The 23,852-nt window shown below is 34.8% G+C and overlaps 1 protein-coding gene and 1 long non-coding RNA gene across 2 annotated transcripts; one reads left to right on the forward strand and one right to left on the reverse strand.

Annotated features, from left to right (window-relative positions):
• Positions 1–12,407: 12,407 nt before the first annotated feature.
• Positions 12,408–15,112, reverse strand: LOC133690532 (uncharacterized). The gene is made up of 3 exons (XR_009841471.1): positions 14,492–15,112; positions 13,376–13,692; positions 12,408–12,672 (listed from the first exon to the last, which is right to left on the reverse strand). It is a non-coding gene; the product is annotated as an uncharacterized LOC133690532 (long non-coding RNA).
• Positions 15,113–20,693: 5,581 nt separating this feature from the next.
• LOC133692082 (trihelix transcription factor GT-2-like) lies at positions 20,694–23,639 on the forward strand. The gene is made up of 2 exons (XM_062112765.1): positions 20,694–21,254; positions 21,842–23,639. Exons 1-2 carry the CDS (start codon positions 20,959–20,961, stop codon positions 23,334–23,336), a joined length of 1,791 nt encoding a protein of 596 aa, XP_061968749.1. The 5' UTR covers positions 20,694–20,958; the 3' UTR covers positions 23,337–23,639.
• The last annotated feature ends 213 nt before the right edge of the window (positions 23,640–23,852 follow it).

The raw sequence follows: 23,852 nt of genomic DNA on the forward strand, positions 1-23,852 counted from the left end.
CTCCTCCTGAAATTATGAACACATAGCCTGTCGTGGATTTTCTTTTCTCAAGGTCGCCAGCAAAATCTGAATCAACATAACCCTTGACAGTAAATTCTGATCCTCCATAACATAAGGCAGCATCTGAGGTACCCTTGATGTATCTCAAGATCCTCTTAATAGTATTCCAATGCTCTCTACCAGGATTTGCCATGTATCGACTAACTGCTCCCACTGCTTGTGCAATGTCTGGTCTTGTACATATCATGGCAAACATTAAACTTCCCACTGCTGATGCATACGGTACTCGAGACATCTCCATCCTCTCTGCTTCATTGCTAGGAGACATACTTGAGGATAATTTGAAGTTAACAGGAAGTGGGGTGGAAATTGGCTTACAATCTTGCATGTTGAAGCGTCGCAAGATCTTCTTCAAATAATTCTTCTGAGAAAGCCAAATCTTCCTCTTACTTCTATCTCGGTGAATTTGCATCCCTAGAATCTTGTTTGCTGGTCCCAAGTCCTTCATATCAAACTCCCTAGCCAACTGTGCCTTCAATTCTTGGACTCGATCTTTGTTGGGGCCTATTACCAACATGTCATCCACGTACAACAACAAAATGATGAAAACATCATCTTCTTCAAACCTCTTGTAATACGTACAATGGTCTGAACTGAGTCTGTTGTACCCAAGGCTAATTATGAAGGAATCAAATCTCTTGTACCAACACCTCGGCGCCTGTTTGAGACCGTATAGAGATTTGTTCAACCTGCAAACCAAGTTCTCTTTGCCTGTTTCAGCAAAACCCTCTGGTTGGAGCATATAAATTTCTTCTTCAAGTTCTCCATGAAGAAATGCAGTTTTCACATCTAACTGCTCTAAGTGAAGATCAAATATAGCACACATCGCCAAGACTACTCTGATTGTAGTAAGTCGTACCACCGGAGAAAATATCTCATTGAAATCTATCCCTTCTTTCTGAGCATACCCTTTCACCACCAATCTTGCACGATACCGCTCCACTTGATCATTGCCATCACGCTTTATCTTGTAAACCCATTTGTTGCCAATGGCATTTCTTCCTTGTGGTAGCGGAACAAGATCCCAAGTGTTATTCTTGTGCAAAGCTTCAATCTCCTCTTGCATTGCTGTCATCCACATAGATATATCTGTGCTTTTGATAGCCTCATGGAAAGTTGATGGCTCTCCATCCTCTGTTAGAAGACAGTATGCAATATTGCTCTCAGTAACATATTCTGAGTGCCAAGCCGGTGGTCTTCTTTCACGAGTCGACCGCCGAACTTCAGGAGTTTCAGACTCTATTTGTTCTTGCTCTTCATGCTCTGGTGCAGCTTCAGAAGAAGTACGATTCTGAGTATTTTCCATCTGGACTTCTGTAGTCTCCTTTAAAATGCTATTATTTTCTTCCATTTGCATTTTATCTTCTGCAAATATAACATCTCTGCTGATGACTACCTTGTGGGCAGTGGGATCCCACAAGCGATACCCCTTCACTCCATCAGCATATCCCAAGAATATACATTTTCTGGATTTTGAATCCAGCTTGCTGACTTCTTGAGTATTGTACATCACGTACACAGGACTTCCAAATATATGCAATCGAGAATAATCAGTTGGCTTTCCAGTCCACATCTCCATCGGTGTCTTCAACTCAATTGCAGTTGATGGAGATCGATTTATCACATAACAGGCGGTATTGACTGCTTCTGCCCAGAATGACTTTCCTAGACCTGCAGTCTTCAACATTGCTCTTGTTCTTTCTAATAGGGTTCTGTTCATCCGCTCTGCCACTCCATTTTGTTGTGGAGTGTATGCCGTTGTGAACTGCCTTTTGATACCTTCATGTTGACAGAAGTTATCAAATTCATCACTGGTATATTCTCCTCCATTATCAGTCCTCAAACACTTGATCTTCTTTTCAGATTCAAGTTCCACCCGCGCTTTGAAAATTTTAAAGACTGCGAACACATCTGCCTTCCTTCTAATTGGATACACCCAACATCTCCTGGAGAAGTCATCTATGAATGATACAAAGTATCTTGCTCCTCCCAAGGATACAACCGGTGCTTGCCAAACATCAGAGTGAATCAGGTCTAAGATGCATTTGCTCTTAGTTGTTGATGTGCCAAACTTCAACCTGTGCTGTTTGCTTGTAACACAATGCTCACAAAAGGGTAAAGTAACCTTTGTAAGCCCAGGGAGTAACTTCTGATCAGAGAGAACTTTCAAACCTTTCTCTGACATGTGGCCTAGTTTTTGATGCCACATCATCGTCTTCTCTTCTGCAGGACTGGCTGATGCAATTGACGCTTCTGCCCCATGATGTGTTTCTCCTATTAATACAAACATGTTTGCAACTGTCTTTCTCGCCTTTAAAACCACCAGCGCTCCCTTGACAATTTTCATTATTCCATTGTCTGTTCGGATCTTACAGCCAAGACTATCAAATTGTCCCACGGACAAAAGATTCTTCTTTAAGTCTTTCACATGTCGCACTCCTGAAATAGTACGAATTAAGCCATCATACATCTTCAATTTGATGGTGCCAATGCCAGCAATCTCTACAGCATGATTATCACCCATGAACACTTTGCCTCCAGAGATGGGTTCATATGTTTGGAACCAATCTCGATTAGGAGTCATATGCCATGTTGCTCCTGAATCCATTAGCCAGACCTCAGTAAGCTCTTCTCTATCTGTAGAGATTGTCGCTGCTTCACTATATAAAACCTCCCCATCTTCTGAGGTGCTCGCAACACATCCTTGAGGTTTTGATGACTCTGCAGTGTTCTCTATACCCTTTTAAACCAACAATCCCTTTTGAAGTGCCCTTTTCTGCCACAGTTGTAGCATTTCACAGTCTTCTTACTTCTTGATTTGGACCTCCCCTGCCTTTGACTCCCACTGGAGCCACGCTCCGTTGATCTCCCTCTTGACACCAACAATGCCTCTGCTTGGTTTGAACTATTTCTGTCTCCTTTATTTTTGCGCCTATTTTCTTCTTCCAAGATGGCGGCTGCAACATCATCAAAGACTAAATAGTCTGTGAGGATATTATTGGTCAAGTTGATAATGAGCTGATCATACGAATCTGGAAGACTTTGAAGTAGAAGCTCTGCTCGTTCACTTTCCTCTATTTGTTGACCCAACGTAGTGAGTTGTGAAAATAGAGTTCTTATTGTGTTGATGTGGTCAGTCACCGCCGTGGTTTCTGCCATTCGAAGGGTATAAAGTCTCCGCTTTAAGAAAATCTTATTGTGCAAAGACTTGGACTCATATAGCTTTGTTAGAGTCTCCCATATCTCCTTAGCTGTTTTCTTCTCCGCCACACTTGATAACACTTCATCGGCTAATGCTAAATGTATGTTAGCAATAGCATTGCCATCCATTTCATTCCATTTTGCATTATCAGTGATCTCCGCGGGCCGATCCCCAATTGCTGCCAAGCAATTGTCTTTCATTAAGATTGCCTTGATTCTCATTTTCCACAGTGAGAAATTGCTCCCCTTGAACCTCTCTATCTCGTACTTTGCTGCCATTGTATTCACCGAGATCTATTCAGCTATCACCGTTTCACAGATCTGTAACGTATATAGAAATAGTATCGTGTGAATAATACTTCACTAAGTAAGTTCCCAGGAAAGATTGGAGGGGTCACAAACGGTCCCGCTTAAAACCCAATCTCCTTAGACAGAACTTCCTAGACTGTATTTAATCACCGCACTGACTTTCTATATACGCCAACAGTAGCGTATGTGAACAGTACCGTATGGATGAATAGTGCCGTATAGGTGAATAGTGTCGTAGACGTGAATAGTAACTGTATACACGAATGACTTTTGTGTATTAACAACACCAACCAAGAAGGCTCTGATACCACTGTTAGGATACTGGCATGCAAACCCGACAAGATAAAAGGCAAAGAATAGGATAAAACGAGAAATCAGACACACAAGAATTTACGTGGTTCACCCAATTTGGCTACGTCCACGGGCAAGTATAGAAGGATTTTACTAAGTAATGTGGGAATTACAACCTCTCTCTACTAATAGGAGAACAACTGAAATCTCTCTATTAATAGGAGAAAACACCTCACTTACTCTCTCACAAATACCTCACAATTTTGTGGGATTTCTTTCCCTCTCTCACTCTTCTCTTCCTCTCTTGTTTCTCTCTTGTGGTGTGTTTACAATGCTTGGATGCATTGCCTATTTATAGGCAAGCATCCATGTAAATACAAGGGGCAAGGCAAGTGGCACAAGTTTGGTGCCTACAATTTATGACTAAGGAAGGATGGCTTCACCACCATTGTTGACTCCCACCATTGTTGACTCCTTAGGTGGCTGGTTTCACATTCTCTAATTCAATCTTGGTGGCTGGTGGTGGCTGGCTTCACAATATATATATAAGCTTTCACTGGTTAACGATAAAGGCGATTCATCAGCATGAAGAAACATTAAAATAATATCTAATTGCTTTCCTATTTAGAATGCCTTGAAGAACTCAAAATAATCAAGAAAGCTACTATGATGTATATCACTTAGACCAAAGTTACTTTCATAAACAATTTCAGGCAATAGATTCTTAACAAGATTCAATAAAAAACCGGACACTCATTTACTACCGAGAACCACCGACGAAGTAGAGACTCATTTACTATCGAGGACGAGGACCACCGATAGATCAAATTACTTACAGGTGTTTTATATATATATTATGCATCATTGTAGCCCAATGTCAATGAATTAATTCTAAATTAAAATAAAAAAAGTTATTCGTGGATGCTTAACACACGCTAACAAGTGGGCGGCATGTTCGACACCACTTAATATCCAAACTTAGCTTGCCACCATATTTTTAGATGCTTCACCATGTTCTCTTCAACCTGGTGTGGAGTGTGATAATGTATGGTGATTGGATTGTAGTTGGTGGCTGTTTTTTTCCCTCTTCTTTTTTCTCTCTTGCTAGATAAAGTGTACAATTATCCATTTTGTTTTTAGTTTTTTAACTTCAGTGCTTATTATTTTGTTCTTATTATTTTTATAAAAGTTTTGTTTTTTTTTTAATTTAGTCCTTTAATTATAATTTCTCATATTTTATTTTCATTTCGGTCCTTATTCTTTTGATTTTTGATTTGTTTTCTTGACCTTTATATTAAAGTTTTTTTGCTTTTAATTTCATCATTCAATTAAAGTTTTTATTGTTTTGTTTTTTTTTTAATTTAATCATCATTCTTTTCATTTGTTTTTTCTTTTGTTAAAGTTATTTTTAAATTTCATTTAACCCCTCCAATTGAAAATTCTTGTTTGCCCTCTAATTAAATTTTTTATTTATTTTCACTCTTAATTTTTTTAGAATCTTTTATGTAATTGATTTTTTTTCCTGGTTTTAGCTTGATATTTGATTTGCAGGGATCCAACTTTCTACAATCTTATTATTTTGCATTGTTTTTTTTTTAATATTGGTTTTGTAATTATCTTCAATTTATTTTCTATGTATTTATTCTAGTCCCATGATCCAAGTCACAATTTTTGCATGTCTATTTTAATATGAGTTTTTTTTCTAAATTATTTTGTTTGTGTTTGATTTTTCAAGATACTATTATAATTCATCTATAATTTTTATTTTTTTTACACGAATGAAATTTATTTTTCAAAATAAAAAATACTCATTTTAAGATAATACTTTTGATATGTTCGGCCTTGCGTGATTTTATTTTAGAATGTGAGTTTATTCAATCAATTTTATTTGTATTTATTTTTTAAGTCACGAGTTTTTTCAGGTGTGAGTTTATTTTTTATTGATTTAAATAAACAAGTTTAATAAACACAATCAGGTGAATGTATCATTTTGTGTGATTAAATATCTTGATCTACATTTATCTCTTAATGTTTTTTTTATTTTTCTTTCTGTTATTGTAGACAATTTTTTTTGTTTATTTATATAAATGATTATTAATTTATTTAATAGATGCTTGTATATGTTTTTTAATCTACACTTTAAATTTTTTTTGCATATAATATAAACATCAAAATAACCTATATACTTGATATTAAAAATAAAATTACAATCCACAGCAAGTCATGTCAAGGATTGGATAACTAGTCTAACTATACTACACGTCTCAAAATGAAAAAAAAAAAAAAAGAAGCCATGTTGTCCCTGGTGCAATTATGACAACTTTACGACCCACCATTGAGTGTTATTATTAGAGACCACTAGCATTGTTTTCAAGTGGATATGCACTAAAACAATGACATCAACTCAACTCTGATGGGTTTGGTGGATTTACATGGATTAATCTTAATTTTACTAAAAAATATCATGTTTTTTTTATTAATTCGGAAATCTCAAGTCAACAAATCATTGTATTGATCCTCCAGCTAGAATAATTCTTTTAACATTGAAAAAAAAAACCCGATGGGAAGGAGGTTTCAGGGTGTGCCAAGTGCCAGATTAATTATCCTCCAAGAGCAATAAAAAGAAACATCGGAGTGGTCAAGATGTTTGCTTTTCTGCGCTTTTATATACTCTTTACAATAAGAAAAAAAAATGGTGTGTTACTGGTTTTATATATTTGTTGGCTGAGTAGTTCATCTTCTCTTAGTCAAGGAATTTCTTTCATGCTTTCATGTCGCTTTATTTGTTACATTAAGGTTGAGTATGGGGTTGTGACATGATGGGATTGTTTGGGGTTTCAGAGTGCTCATATTTTTCATGGGTGTGAGGGGCCTTTGTGTCTGAATGAGGCCGTTGTGGTGATGTCTTTTTAAAAATATTTTTTTAGAAAATTAAAATTTTATTATTTTTTAATTTTTTTTATTAACGTGGATGTTCAAATCTACTTTCATATACATTGACTAATCCCATAAATTATGAAGTTAACAAGTATGTAATTCTCTAATAACTCTAAAAGAATTTAAATTTATAATCATTGAAAAACAAATTAAAAAACGGGCCAGTTAATCTACCCTCATCTAATTTCTTTGTTCTCTTACATGATTTCCAGCCAAAACATGTACGTCCCCTTCTGCAGTCAACAGAGTCTAACATCCTCTGTAGATCATGGAGTTTTCTTCTTCGTTTTCTTCTCCACATTTAATAAAAAAAAGAGCGCATAATAAAAAATGAGAATCTTGTCTAAAAAAATATTTTGTTCTAGAACTTTAATGTTTAAAATATTATTTTAATTATGCTAGAGTTAAATCAACTTTGAATCAGCCAATAGGGGGCATGATAACTGGTCTTTACATGTATTATATCAGTCAATACTGTTACACCAGCAGCATTTGAAGTTCATCTGCTTTCGCTCAACCGATCTATTATTAGGCGAGGATTTTGAAAAAGAAGGTTTACATATGCCCGTCCTTTTCCTTGAGAAGTCAGCACGTGCTAATTGAAAAGCAGGAAGGAGGAATGGAATTTGGAATTGGAAACCGAACCGAGCATCATGGACATGGCGGCTACAAAGACATGCCACGACCGGCGCACTGCCTCCTGATTTGAGCAAGCAAAGTGTTAATTTACTATTTATCGTCACGTGGCCACTCCTTGTGGCGTTGCACTTTCATCATGGCCGACTGTGACAGAAGATCTGGCCAATTCGCCGTGGCTTGTGATGGAAAGTTACCAGCCATTCAATCTCAGTCGAATTCGTAATGGGCAGAAAGTTATCAGATGCATTTCGTGCTGGGTCTTTTTAGTTAATCATTAAGATGATCACGTTAAGATCTTTTGTTCATGATATCTGGGTTAAATCTACACCCACAAGCCCCATCGTAAGCTGATAAACTTGCTAATCTTTTGCAAATAGATTATCATCGAAATAATTTCATAATATATATACTATGACATACAGAGATGAAGCATCCATCTAGAGGTTTAATTAATCTAATAATCATGTTTTGCAGGTTTTAATCACAAGAATTATTGTTGATTCTATGTTATTACGGTGAAGAGTATTTTTTTAAAAAAATTTCACTTGAAAATATGAAGATAAGTTTTTTAGATTTTTTTATATCAATATATTAAAATCATAAAAAATATTAATTTAATATTTTTTTTAAATAAAATATATTTTTAAAACATAAAGAAACAACAATTATCACGTTTCCGAACACCTTTTGATTTTGTTTCTTGTGGCATTTGCCTATTCACTTTATCACATGTCTCTCTCCATCATTTCGTCAAGCAATTTCAAGTTATTTTTCGTAATACATTTCCATCCCCAACTTTTTCCTGTATTTTTTAAAATAAAAACTTTCTAAATTAAAAATATATTTTTAATGAAGTTCAATTAACTTTCATTACTTTCTAAACTTCCGTTCATTTTATATTATGCAATAAGATAGGAAAATAATAATAATAATAAAAAAAGCATGAAAACTACTAGGAACATATTTGAGAACATAGTTACACCGTGTTTCTAAAAAAATTAATTTTTTTATTAAAATTTAATATACTTTGTACGTTTGGATCGTTTTGATATGTTAATGTCAAAAATAATTTTTTAAAAATAAAAAAAAATCATTAATATATATTTCAACACAAAAATTATTTAAAAAATAATTATAATCATATTACCATTCACTCTTTAAAAACTCAGGAAAGACTGAAAGAGGGCTCTTGAAAAAAAAATCGACCACAGCCAAAATAGAAAAAACCCATACAAAAAAAAAATACAAAAAAAAAAAAAGAGAGAGAAGGGAACTATCGACAAGGAAAAAGAGAACCAAAACCTAGCCACCCAAAATTGCAACTACTGACAGTCACACCTAACTCAGATTAGGACCGAAAACAACCACTTTCGACCAGCGAGTGCCACCAAATCTGCTAAGCACACCAACAACAACCCCTACCTCTGGTCATACCATCCCAGCAGTGAAACATTGCAGCAAACCAGTCTCCATAAACACTGCAGGAAACCGATCTCCATACACACAACAACAATTGCCTTTCTCCGCCTAGATCTCCCTGTGCACGTGGAAGTGGTTTACATGTCCGACCTAGGCAGTAAGAAGACGAGGAGAAGCGTTCAATCTGCTAACCACGCGCCTCTCCGCATCACCTGCGCGTGCAACGACGCTCCCCAGCCTAGCTTGTTCCCCGCATGTACCACACACGCGCCAACACTGCTCTCTTTCCTCCAGCAGCTTTGGTGCAGTTACAGTTGACTTCTAGGACTCGCTATACGTCAATTTTGAACCCGATATGTGATTTACTCGTGTTTAGAATTATTTGCGACATGTATTGTATTTTGTCATTATTTTTTTTGTTCAGAATAATTTGTGATGTGTATGGATTTTTTTTTCATTATATTTGTTTGTATTAATTGAGTTGGTTGAATTATTTGCAATATGCAAGTGATATTTCTTTACGTGTGGATGTATTTGTGAAATTATATTGAGACTGGGGTTTTGATGGTAATTGTGTGGAATTTCTTTTAAAAAAACATATATTATATTGACTTTTCAGAAGTCAAAAGTGCCCATGAAACGGAGACAAAAGGAAGTAGATTATATATATATATATATATATTTTTTTTTGCTAATGACACAAACGCTAATTAACAGTGGTTCAGTAGTTGTATCTGAAGTGAATTTTCTTCAAATTAAAGAAATGGTCACCAAAGCTGAGCATATATATATATATATATATATCATCTAGACCAAGTTGGTCGTCATAAAAATAAAAAATTTCTCATGCATAAATGGATAATAGGCATGCGTGATATGATGATATAAACGTATTCCAACATGATAAACATGCTCTGTTTAGTAATTGAGCATGTGTATTATAGGATCACTGCTGTGATAGCAGCTTAACTTCATGAGTGCTTGGCAATTGCAAGATTGTAACCCTACCACTGCAACTATTTCTTCGACAATTGACTGTCGGTATTATATATATATGATATGCAAGCTCATGGACATGTCCTTGTTCAAATAATGTAGCATTTCCTCTCTCAATATTGCTGTGCCTCCAGGTGCTGCTCAGGGCTTTTTAAGAAAGATCAAATTGCGAACTGAAAGTTAGACGCACGATGAGAAAAAGGATTTTATCAAAAAAGTCTGTCGTGCGTTTATATATCCATACTCACGCATGCCTCAGGACTGGATTGCGACCCTAGCAGAATTGAAGGCTTGTGACCTGTCTCTATTGTACGCATCGCACATTACTAGAACCGCCAATCCACGCTATTCAACTATTCTGCAGTTGAATTATACATAAAGCAAAAACATGTTGTTTTTAATGTTTGAAAATATATTATCATCTTCTCGCATTTTATTGGATTATAATAGTGTAATTTTTAAAAAATTTTAATTTAATCTTTAATTTTTTTTTTACAATTAAACCCTTTTAAAATCAAGCTACAACCCAATTGTATGTTTTTTTTTATATATAAGAAAGGGTTGAATTGAAAGAAAGGATGATTCAGTGATAAAAGTTTGGGACTAAAAGGTTTGCTCCTTTTGTGGTCTTAGGTTCGAGCCCTGTGGTTGCTCATATGATGATCACTTGAGGTTTACATGGTCGTTAACTTCAGGACCCGTAGTATTAGTCGAGGTGCGCGAAAGCTATCCCGGACACTCACGTTAAACTAAAAAAAAAAGCATGTCTAAAAAACCTTGGGACCAAGAGGTTTGCTCCCTCTGTGGTCTCAGGTTCGAGCTCTATGGTTGCTCATATGATAGCCACTGGAGATTTACATGATCGTTAACTTCAGGGCCCGTGAGATTAGTCGAAGTGCGCGCAAACTAGCTCGGACACCCACGTTAAACTAAAAAAAAAAAGCATGTCTAAAAAAGAGAAAATAAATTATTGAGTGTCTACTATTTTTTAAGATATATGTATTTTAAATTATTTAATTATTAGAATTAGTGATATTTTAGACACTAATTTATAATTTTTAATATTAATTAATATAGCTATGTTCATGAAAGCATATCAATAGTGGACATCTAGAGAGCTAGGATAATAATTAATATATTTGATATTATTACTCACAAATCACTATTTATTAATTCTAAATAATAATAAAATAAAATTAATTATAATCAACAATCAACTTATATATAGAATTTATAATAATGGAGTCGTAGATAATCTCTACAACTCAACTGTCATGGATTGTTTCAATTACAATCTTTTCTGCCTTTGTTATTTTTACTAAAATATTTTTTTAAACTGTGGTGGGTTACTAAAACACTCTTGAAATATATATATCTATCCAGTATATGTAGCATGTTTATGGTAATTAGGTGTATAAAACACGAGGATGCACGACCAGTCCTCCGAGGGACATCTGACCAGTACTACAGATGGATGTGACGATGGTCCAGCAAAAGTGCTATAAAGGGTCAGTCTAGAGAGTAGTCTGCGAACACATGACCAGTCCACTGTACGAAGATTTGTAGCCAGTTCAAGCTTTTTTTTTTTATTTATTTATTATTATTATGGGTGTCTAGGTCAGCTTGCGCGTACCTCGACTAATTCCACGGGCCTTGAAGTTAACGACCGTGTAAGTCTCCAGTGGCCATCATATGAGCAACCACAGGGTTCAAACCTGAGACCTAAGAGGAAACAAACCCCTTAATTCCAAGTTCTTACCATTAAATCACCACCTAGATGATTTAGCCAATTCAAGCTTTATTTTACAGGACGTGTGATTAGTCTACGAAGGAGGGATGGGTGACCATTCCAATAAGATTAGAAAGTGGTTGTTGTGAGTGTTTTTTAAAATATTTTTTATTTAAAAGTATATTTATTTTTATTTTTTAATTTTTGATATTATTGTATCAAAATAATTTTAAAAATATATTAATTTAAAATAAATAAATAAATAAATAAAAAGTTTTTAAAATTTTTCAAAAACAAACATGGCTTGCACGACTAGCTAAGGGAGACACTTGACTGGGAAGGGAGAGGACCCGGTCCTTGAGGGGACCTGTCCAATGAGAGTGGTCCGTGCTTGTTCCCGATTTATCTTGTGCGGCGACAAGCTTAATGGGTTTTGCTGTGAATCTTAAATTCTGTCACATCATTTACTAATAAAGTGGGCCTCTTTTAGGCTATATTCCACATGAACCTCGATGCCATCGATGGCATCCAGCACCATCGACAACCTTTGATTAGTTTCTATTTGGGCACTCGAATTTCAATTTCAAGTGAATCTATTTGAAAACGTGGCAGAGGGTGTTCTTGTTTCAGATAATAAAAAAGTAGTTTTTTCTTTGTTTTCTAGAAACAGTAAGAGCAAATCATTAAATCTATTCCTGTCCTATGAAAATTGAATTAAGGATTTCATCTAACGTCGATTTTATATCATTTGCCACTAAATCTAACAAGAAATCGAATAGTATTAAATATATTTTGATAATGCTTTACACTATTTAGTCGAGATCCGTTCGAATAAAACTGTTCCTCGGCCCTCAGTCTAGGCCTGTTTTTATTTCCTGAATTCTTTTTTGAAATAATCCGAAGAGGCAAATTGTATGAATGAACAGAAAAGGAAAAGGAGAGGAATTAAATCACCAATCTCAAAGAGAACTCTTAAGTTAGAAGAAGACATAAAGCCCAATACCGCTGGTCGGCCTACGACTTGAATCGACAAACCCTGACCTCATGCCCTTCATTCATTATATAGCCGCAGTTGGGCTTACAAGGAACCTCTGAAAAAAAACATAAAAAAGAGATAAGCCCTTTAAGCAAGTCGCAGCGAGAGAAAAGGATGCCAGTGAATTAGCCCTATCCTGAAGAGTCCTGCTTGTTTTCCTGGCAAGGAAGAAGATGATGATAGTCTTCCTATTTGGTATCCGACCGAGTTCTATTTCGTAGGATCTTTCATTGATGCTGGCGATGGAGTGGTGCGGGGCGGAGACAAGTTTTGCTGGAAATGTATTGAATACATGACCATGAGCCCACGGCCACGCAGGAGATCTAGCGGAATGTGAACCATTTTGATTGAGGACAGGTGTCCAATTCATGTTATATTCTTGATCTCAAATTATACTACATACAGTGTCAGATTAGTGGACCTGAGTTTGAATACCTATTACTTCCTAATTTTCACTATCTATAAATCCGTCGTCCGTCTATTACTTCCAGTTCCTGTAAATACATATGTAATGCTTAATTTATAATCTAACAGTATTTAAATTTGTTGATAAATTCATATGTAATATTTAATTTATGAACAGATAAAGGATGAACTGAATGAGATGTGATGAACCTAAATTTTTTATTTGGTAAATATAATATTCTATATGTTATTATTTTTGAATAATTTATCTTTTATATTATTATAAACTAATAAATTAATAAATTTCTTATAAGCAACATTATCGATCTATATTATAAGAATAGATAACTTACAAGTAAAACCGGTTGAATTGATCACAAGCTTTGATCTTACTGGACAGGTTTGAGTCACGATTTCTCCTCGGCGGGGGGTCTTTAAGAGAGTATGACGTCTATGCCTAGTAATTACCGATTGTTCTACTTGCATAGAGATAGTAAAGAAGAAGGGTTAAGCATAAAACAGAATCCATTTGGGCTCGCTTGCTTAGAGAAGGCTTCATTCACATGGATGACTTGTGATGAGCGTTCATTCACATGCCCTCCATGTTGAGAAACCTTGCTTTTGTTTCCTGCTAACTTTTCCCATGATAAATGTACTCGTCTCATCAAAGCTAAAAGAACATCAAAGTGTGTGTGTGTGTGTTGGGGGTTCTAAAAAAAAAAATAGATTTTTTATATCTTGTTTTTAGATGAAAAATATCTTATTTAAATAATTGTCACTTAATATTATTATCATTCAAAACTCTAACCGGTAAATAAAGATTTTATGATATTAAACTAGTTATATAAAATAAAAGATATTATCACCTTTAAACTTCCTACCTAAAACAGATTGCATTGCTATATATATATATATATATATATATATATATATATATATATATATATATATATGAAATCATATCAGATTTTTATTAAAAAGATAAGTATGTATATCATATCAGATTTTTATTTTACAGTGAAAATTTACAAATCAAATATACATGAAATCATAAAAAAAAAAAAAACTCGAAGGATCCATAAATAAATTCAAAGGGATACATGAATTTTTTTGGAATTTTTTGATATACAAAAAAGACTTGTTTTGTCAATTATCAAAATAAAAAAGAATAAAATAAAAAGAATTGACATAAATATGTGTTTTACTAAATACATTCTTAACCCAAAACAAATTAGGAAGACTGGGTTGAAACCCAAGCCTAACCGGTCTCAACATTTTTTTTAAAACTGGATCTAATATGATCACCGATCCAAACTAGTGACCCGCTGGGCAACAGTCACGCGGTATCTGATTCACGCATTCATACACAAGTAGTGAATTAAACAATGAACAGTGAGAGGTGAAAATTAAAATCGACTATGTACAGTAACTACGTGAATATAATTGCAAGATGGAAATGCAGAACTTACCTGGTCTGGAGACGTCGAAGGCGATGGCGAAGGTGTGCTGGCTAACCGTCTTCTCCTATATGTTCTTTCTCTGGTTTTCCTTTTTTTCTTGCTTTCTGGATTCCTTCTTCGTCTCTTTTGCTGTGGCGTCTTCCTGACAAGCTCTGGTTCTGAGACGAAGACGATGGCGATGAAGACGTGAAGTTGCTGGTCGAATCGGACGCTCTCCTCTGCTTCGTCTTGTTTTTCTTCTTCGTCCTCTCTTGTCTTTCTTTCTGTCTTTTTTTTTTCCGTCTCTGTGTCTGTCTCTCCCTCTCTGTAATGTCTGTCTTTCCCTCTCTTCTTTATTTTCTTCCTCTGTATCCCTGTCTTTTTCTCTGTTCGTTCCTCCCTGGTTTTTTCTCTGTTTGCTCGTCTCTGTTTTTTCTGGGTTTTTCTGTTCCTTCTTGTCTCTCGTTCTTGGTGTTTCTGTTTTTCTCTCCCCTCTTCGTTCTCTCTGTCCTGTGCTTCCCCCCCTCAGTAATGGCATGCAATGTGGGGGCGAGAGGGATGTTACCACGATCTGCTGCCGTTTCCGCTGAATCGTTATGAAGGAGATGAACAGTTTTATTTGAAGCGGCGCCGTTTTGGTATGGGAACGGCCATGTTCATTGTGGTCACTGAAGTTTTGAAATGTTTTAATCAAGCCCCTTATTCAGGAAAATCCGTTTTTGTTTTTTTAATTTAGCCCCTGTATAAATTGCAATTGGACCCCTTCATTTAGGCGATATTTACGAAATGATCCTTGTTTTTATAATTTAAGCAATTCAATCCTTAATTGGCTCAACAACTTTTAATTCTTTCAAAATTACCCCTGGAAAGAGTAATTAACCTCCCTAAGTACCCCCAATGTTTCACTTTGATCCTTGGATTTTAGTTTATTGCAATGTTGACCCGAATCAACTCCAAACTTTGGTATCTGTTCAATTAAGCCCCTAATTTCATTAATTCAACTAATTTCAAGTTCAATTAAGTCCCCAAAGTTATTAATTCTTCAATTAAGCTCTTAATTTGATTAATTAAACTAATTCAAAGTTTAATTAAGTCCCCAAACTTTCAATTTATGTTGTCTTAACCTAAATTTCAATTTATTTTTCATTCATTTCATTTTTTTCTTCATTTCATTCATTTTTGCATCATCATTTTTGTATTATTTTTATAAAAAATAAAATAAAATAAGATATACAAAGAATATAAAATTATGTTATAATAATATGCATTAAACATTTTAACAATGTAAATAATAAAGCAAAAGTGTTGCATGCATCAACCAGGGCCTGTTCCTTAGCGCTTCAATGGTCCAACAAGATCGATCCTTTTAGAACAAGACCTAGTTGATACGAGCAACACTCACTATTTCCAACTGAACTTTAACTCAATGGTGGTTTTGCTTGATATTGTGTGGGAATCCATTAGTGGAAAATTAAGCAAATCATCAACTGTGACAAGAAAAAGGTTAATTATTATCTATTCCACAAACTACTAAACTGATTATGAAATTGATATTACAAAACATTCACAATAATAATATAAATTTTATTGGGCTAAGAAATCAAAACCTCGCTGTATTGGATTTTGCTCGTATCCAAAGGTGTCTATCTATGGATGACCAGAGAATCACTGTTTTAGACGAAGCAGGAGGTAGCTTTTACTGGACCACCAAGCAATCCCCTCGTGTCTGCATCAATCATCATCTCCTTAACTGGGTCGATTTGTACTATTAGGAGGTTTATAACTCGTTTTTTCTAAGTCATATGTAGATTGAGGCTTCCACTCGATTCGCAGGTTCTATAACTTAATGTTAGAAAGATAAATCTAGCCAATCAAGGAGACATTCTGGATAAAATTGATCTGAAGAAATATATTGATAGATGAGGTCTCCTAAGCTGGCTTTTCCATTCTGAAACAAAGGCCGGGACGACGATCGATTTTTAAGAAACATGACTTTTTGATATCCTAATTAACTCCATTCATAGACCTAAGGTGATTATACCTATGGAGGAGCCTCCATGTAAGATTCAAGGGTTTCCAGATCAGCTAAAGTAATATTGTTGATAGCAATGACAACTTTCATTTTGATCTGTAGAATCACGTTTGTGCTGCAACTACAGATACCTAAATTAATATATTTTAATTATTATTAATTGTACAAAAATCAATTTTAATTATGCATAACTTACTTTGTTAAAACTTATTCAACCTAAATTAATACATTTTAATTATTATCAATTCCACAATAATCAATTTTCTTCAAATTTCAAACTTAACAATAAAATTAATAAAATATAATTGGTATCAATTAAATTACCCATTATTTATTCAATTATAACACAACTAATTTACAAAATTTAATTCAATTTTATTAAATGATAAATAAAATCAATTTCTCTAAAATTTCAAATAAATTCTAACTTACAAATCATGAATTAATACAACAAAATTATATGGGAAAAGTAGTAAAACACTTCAATATACAGGCAAATAACAAATATTACAAATAAATTTTAATAAAATGAACTTAAAATATAAATAAGTAATAAAAAAATATTGATTTACTAACTTGATGATGTGAAACTTAACCAAAAAAAAAAAAAATCAATAGATAAAAGTTGATGCTATTGACAAATGTTGGTTGATACCTGCGGCTTGGATGGCCACATTCACAAGAGAGCCACTAGAATTTGAAGAGGGGATGATTATTGTGCATAATATTAGCAATCGAAGAGCAAGATATGAGGGAAAGAGAGAACTGTAGAGTTTTAATTTGTTTGGCATAATATTCACATGCCAAATTCTTGATGAAATTTTGATTGGTTTTATTTATTTATTTATTTATTTCCATCAGCATTTCTGTAATTATTTGGCTGTTTTTTTGACCAAATACTTTTCTTTCTTTCTTTTCCAGCACCACGACAAGAAAGATTTCTTGTATGATGCAAATGCCCCATTATTTGTATATATTACTGTATTTATTTGTTCAATGTTATTAATTATATTTAAGTACAATATTTGGATTGTTAGATATTGTGCCTTATTACCATATCTTTTTGGTTATATAACATCCTTTAGTATACATGTCTGTATCAAAGTGTTGTGTGTGTGTGTCTATATATATATATATATATATATATATATATATATATATATATATATATATATAATCACAGTAGTTATGTGTGGTATACGTTTTAATGGTGACATGGTGGGCAAGGCATCTCTCTCTGCAGCAAGAGGAGGAGTTGTGTGCGAGCAGAGCAAAGTAGGGATAGACATAAAACAAACTAGTAAAAATAATGTCTTGTTTGCAATACAAGCAAAACAAAAGACATACATAAAGAAAATGTGACCGCCGCTAGTCTTCTCAGCATCAACTACTCGTATCTTTCGTCCCCTTCTCTATTATGGCAACAACAATTAACATTGTGTCCTCTTCCTTTCCATGTTTACCTACCTTCCTTCCTTCCTTCCTTCTCCACCTCTTCTCTCCTTCCTAATCTACGTACCCTCTAATATTAGTGCAAGCTAATCCCAAGACATGGCCAGGTCAGCTCGCTTTTATTGGATTGCAATTTGATTATATATATATTAACACGCACCGACATTTCCACCTCTTTTCTTTCCTTTTTATTTACTTATTTTATACCACAGTATAATCATATATCGCTGACACAACCAGCTGATATGGATCAAATAATTTCCATTTTACAACTTGTTTAAGTTCATGGTAATCTCTTATTTCGCTGACATTAATTTCTTGCGTTATATATAATTATAGATAGATGTGTGTGTGTTGTTTCTTCGCTAGCTCAACTTGTATAATTGCTCACTGAGTTGATAGCATTGCGTATCTTCCAACTCCTAACCGCTCCTTCGATTCGATTTCGGACAACTTCTCTTCGTGTAAAATATTTCTTCATCACATGCATGGTTCCCTCGATTAAAATCTCGTAGAGGATAAATCTCCTTTCAATTCGTTACCGTCTTCCTTCGGTACTCTACTTGTTATGAATAGTAAATATAGATCGAATCGGATGCTGCAAGGCGCTCAGAAACATAAACAGAAATTTGGATGAGAAACTATGAGCTATCTTTAACCTTAGAATAAGTGATAAAAAAGAATTATCCTATATTGGTTTCTTAAATTTTGATTTTATAACAAAAAATCAAAGAAATCAATCAATCAATCAATCTAAACGCTTCAAATCAATATAGAACTTATCCTCTTAATATTGTTAGAAAAAGATTTCAATCAAAATATGAAAAACGACATGAGAGTATATTGATTATTGAATCTAAAAATAATAGATCCTTTATAGTACTATAGCAAGTTCATCCATCGAGGACCACACATGTGTGAACTATGCATGTTATTTTCCATTACGCCCTCATGCCGGAATCTTATGGTGACAAGACATGTTCTTGACAGATAATTAGAATTTAGACCCGGGAAGCCACCCTGCTATGTATGGTCCCCGACACCTTTCCATGCTATTAAAAAATAATATTTTTTTTTATTTACGTGGGGTGTTTGGGCCAGCTTGCGCGCACCACGACTATTCCCCACGGCCCACTGGACATCCTGCAAGCTCAGGAGCAGGTAAGGCACCGCGGTGGTGACAGACGTGCACATAGAGGGTCGAACCCGAGACGGGGGCGGAACAAGTCACACGGTTGATCACAACAGCTAGACCCAAAAAAAAATAAAATTAACTGTTCATGTTTTATATTTATTTTTTAAAAATTATTAATTTAAATTTTATAACTTTTAAAATTATTAAAAATTTATATAATCGTTAATTTTAAAAACTTTAAAACTTCAGGCAGGCAGGGATCAAGTGTGCGGTGATTTAAACTTGAGTGCTCAAAACTTAAGATAGATGATCCAACCCAAACCTGTCCAAATCAATATGATTAATATTACAAGGTCTAACCTTATTAATTTGTGTGGAGGGACTCAAAATCTATTGCAAAATTAAAATGGGAGACTTTATAGTTAAAACTCAAGGGCTACGTGGGGTGATTTTTACCCAAGAATCCTATGATATTTTCCATGAAATTAATTACGGTAGGTCGCAACTAATTACTAGATGGGTCACTACTTATTTGACCTCATAAATGGGCTGCCCTAACTAACTAGTGTGGTTCCATTATTCAACATTTCCCAGGATCATTTCAAGAGATAAGCTTAGAGCGTGGGTATCTCATTTTTAATTTGGTAGGAATTAATTTGGATAAATTATTTGATTATTATAGGCAAAGTTTGTCAAAACGGTAATGGTCGGCAGCAAAACTAGCTTCTTGTGCCCACGTGGCTCCACGAGTTCCACGGTTTTGTCCCCGTGAGGTTGAATTTGAAGTGCAAATGGTATTTCTTTTATCTTAATTTAAATGCTCAGCATTTCCGTCCAAGTACAAGACACGCAAAATATTAAATAAAAAAAAATTATTTTCTTAAAAATACCCTATATTAATTTCATGATTTAATGTATATTTATCATTGTAGTAATTTTTATAATCATATTTTAATAAGGAAGTATACTTTTTTAAAATACATTAATGATTGATTAAATATTTTCAAAGCTATATTTAAAATAAAATAAGGTTTTAACTGATCCAAAAAAAATAATGTATGTAATAATGTATGTAATCATGATTTGCATGATTAAATAGTGTTTGAGAGTGAATTTTAACATTTTTTTTTATAAAAATTTAATATTTTTTTAAATTAATATTTTTGAATTGTTTTATTTAATATATATTGATGTTAAAAATAAATTTTAAAAAATAACTTTCACCTTCCTATTAAACACCAATACACCAATGACAGGAGCAAGATTAAGTAGGGATATCTTGGTCATTTCATGCTCAATATAGCCAAATTGCCCACTGAATTCCAAAAATTGCACCAAAAAGCAAATGTGACCTACATGGGCCAACTTATTATCCCCATCGTCGCCATCTACAACTAGCTGTTGCCCCTTGCTTAGGGTGTCGATCATACATATTTTGCTTTCATATTTATACTTTTCTATTTTGTATTATTTCTAATTTAATTTTCTTTTCTAATAATTCTCTAATTTTATTTATATGCTTCTCTCTCTCTCTCTCTCTTTACACACACACACACACACACACACACACACACACACACACACACACACACACACACACACACATGTAGAGAGAGCCCCTTTCACTGCGTTCCTTTTAACCTGCTAAATGAAAAGATTACTGAAGATTCCGCGGGTTAATACTTTAGGAGAAAAAAGAAAACTACTCCCAATATTCACTTTTTTTTAATGTAGATTGACAGAGCGATCCCACCCAATTAAAATAAACAGCCACAGAATATCTTCATAAAATCCTTACAAGAATTCACCTTCTTTCCTATATTTTCCACCCCACTTTTCTTTTATTTCAGATAGCTGTGATTGCTAGGAGATCACTCCATGATCGGTGATTCAAGTGTGCAAGCAACCTCTAGTGATGTTGCGGCCACAGCGACCAGGGTCGTCACTGAAGGTGGTGAGGGTGAGGGTGAGGGTGGTGGTGGAGGTGGTTTTGGTTCAAATTCAGCTGAAGAAGATAAGAATACGGGGGTTGATCATGAAGGTAACCGGATGAATTATGGTGCAAACCGGTGGCCTAGGCAAGAGACCTTGGCCTTACTGAAGATAAGGTCCGATATGGATGCAGTGTTTCGTGACTCAGGTCTAAAAGGTCCGTTATGGGAAGAGGTTTCCAGGTGATGACTTGTTTCTCCTTTCTCTTTTCTTTTTCAAAGTGTCTGGTTAAAGCATAAGTTTAAAACTTTTGTTTAATCAGTTCGTGCATGGAGATCTGTGAAGTAACTTTTCGCTAAATTCTGTGCACTCTCTTGGATCCTTCGCACAATGACATCTTACAGTTTTTCTTGGTATTTGGATTTAGACTGATAATGTTGGTTGGTTCACTTTGAGGGAATTCAGTATCAAGAAGAGGAAAAACTAATGTTAATTCTGATGCTCTACGAAGAAATTCTTTGCAGTTAATAATAATACACAGTTCAAGGTTTCTTTAGTTAATATAGGTTTTTTGTTCTTTCAACCGTTCAAAAACTGGGAAATCGACCCAGTCAATTCCAACATGGTAAGTGTGATTCCCTGTCCTCATGGTTTGTTAGAATTTCTCTCATATATGTTGGGCTTTTCTCTTCTTCCTTCATCTTAGTTTTGCTTCTTCTTCTTTTTTTCTATCTATAATATGCTAATTTTATGTGTCAAGGCATTTTTAGATCTTGTAATTCTATGATAAATTCAGAGATGAAGTTCTTGAAATCTTCTTAATTATCAGGAAACTAGCAGAGCTTGGTTATCATCGGACTGCCAAGAAATGCAAGGAGAAATTCGAGAACGTGTACAAATACCACAAGCGAACCAAAGAAGGCCGAACAGGTAAATCCGAAGGAAAATCTTACAAGTTTTTTGATGAATTAGAAGCTTTCCAAAATCATCCTTCATATTCAACACAACCGCCAACATTGACGCCGCCGCCGCTGCCACCACCAAAAGCTCAAACTGCATCTGCAACAATTACCACATTGCCATGGACTAATAACACCGCTATCGTCTCTCATGCTACTGTTCCATCAAGAACAAACCCTATGGATATCATGTCACAAAGCATTGCTACACCAACCAACAACCGTGCAATTAGTCCGATGCCAATATCTTCAAATCCCATAAATCCTTCTCAAAATGCTTACCCATCTTCTTTGCAAAACCTCACTACACATCTTTTGGCTAGTTCTAGTCCATCATCAACAGCATCAGATGAAGAGTTGGAAGTAAGTTATAAGAAGAGAAAGAGAGAGAGCAACTGGAAGGACTTTTTTGAGAGGCTAACGAGGGATGTCATCAAGAAGCAAGAGGATTTGCAGGAGAAATTCTTGGAAACGATTGAGAAATACGAGCATGAAAGAATGGCACGCGAAGAGGCATGGAGAATGCAAGAGATGGCAAGAATCAATAGAGAACATGAAACTTTAATCCAAGAACGATCCACGGCAGCAGCAAAAGATGCTGCAGTTGTTGCCTTCTTGCAAAAGATATCGGGACAGCAAAACTCAGTTCAAACACAAGAAATCCCACAACCAACAACAACTCCAACAGCACCTCCACCACAGCCATTACAGCTTAGGCCACCACCCACCAGTCTCGCACCGGTTACAAAATTGGAGGTTCCAAAAAGGGATAATGGAGATAATTTTACTGTATCAAGCTCTTCTAGATGGCCAAAAGTAGAAGTACAAGCTCTTATTAATCTCAGAGCCACTCTTGATATTAAGTATCAAGAAAATGGAGCTAAAGGGCCTTTATGGGAGGATATTTCAGCTGGAATGAAAAAGCTTGGATATAATAGGAGTGCAAAGAGATGCAAAGAGAAATGGGAGAATATAAACAAGTATTTCAAGAAAGTAAAAGAGAGCAACAAGAAGAGGCCTGAAGATTCAAAAACATGTCCATACTTTGACCAGCTCGATGCTCTATACAAGGAGAAAAATAAAATGGAAATTACAGTCAACTCAGATTATGCTGTCAAGCCCACTAGCACAATGGAGCCACTAATGGTACGACCAGAACAACAATGGCCTTTTCAACAAGCAACCCAGCCTCAGACAATCATTGAAGATAACGAAAGAAATATTAACATCGATCACAATATTGAAGATGATGATGATGATGTTGTTGTTGATGATGATGATGTAGATACTGATGAAGAGGATGAGGGAGGTGGCTTTGAGGTAGTAGCAAGCAAATCAGCTCCATTGGTCATTAATGGTGAGTAATTCATTGTCATGGTTCTTACAAAAGGGGTAAAATTCTCAACTTCAAATGTTTACTGGAGATGAATCAGACTTAACTAGTACTTCTCAATTAACCTGGTAGATCATTCAGAACTGAATTAAGGTGCAGCAGAAGAAGCTGCTCATGACCGATCGATGAGAATACATGTTATCTGGTTGCCATATGAATGGTGCCTACTTTTTTATTTTTTTCCCATATATGTACACATGGATTCCATTTTATAGTGGGAAGACATTTTTCTTCCTTTTTTTTTATTATTCAAGTTAATAATTAACATTTTTAGATGGGCTGGCTGCAAAGAATAAATATTTTACGTGATGTTCGTCAGCATAGCTAGCTGGGTAGATAGAGAGCTTCGTGCACAAAGCAAATATTTCGTTCTTTTCATTGGTTGTAAATGAAAGAAATCATTTACACAGTACTAATGGAGTCTGTGACTTCGGATATGATATTCTCATAAAACCACTTTCAAACTTTAGCCAACAACATGAGAATGA

Source organism: Populus nigra, chromosome 4, assembly GCF_951802175.1.
Source record: "Populus nigra chromosome 4, ddPopNigr1.1, whole genome shotgun sequence".
Taxonomy (NCBI): domain Eukaryota; kingdom Viridiplantae; phylum Streptophyta; class Magnoliopsida; order Malpighiales; family Salicaceae; genus Populus; species Populus nigra.

What these genes read in the sequence shown, in the direction of transcription:
- LOC133692082 (XM_062112765.1), top strand. Translation starts at nt 20,959, where the DNA reads ATGATCGGTGATTCAAGTGTGCAAGCAACCTCTAGTGATGTTGCGGCC. An exon ending in TTATGGGAAGAGGTTTCCAG is followed by an intron (nt 21,255 to 21,841) that starts GTGATGACTTGT and finishes CTTAATTATCAG; the next exon opens with GAAACTAGCAGAGCTTGGTT.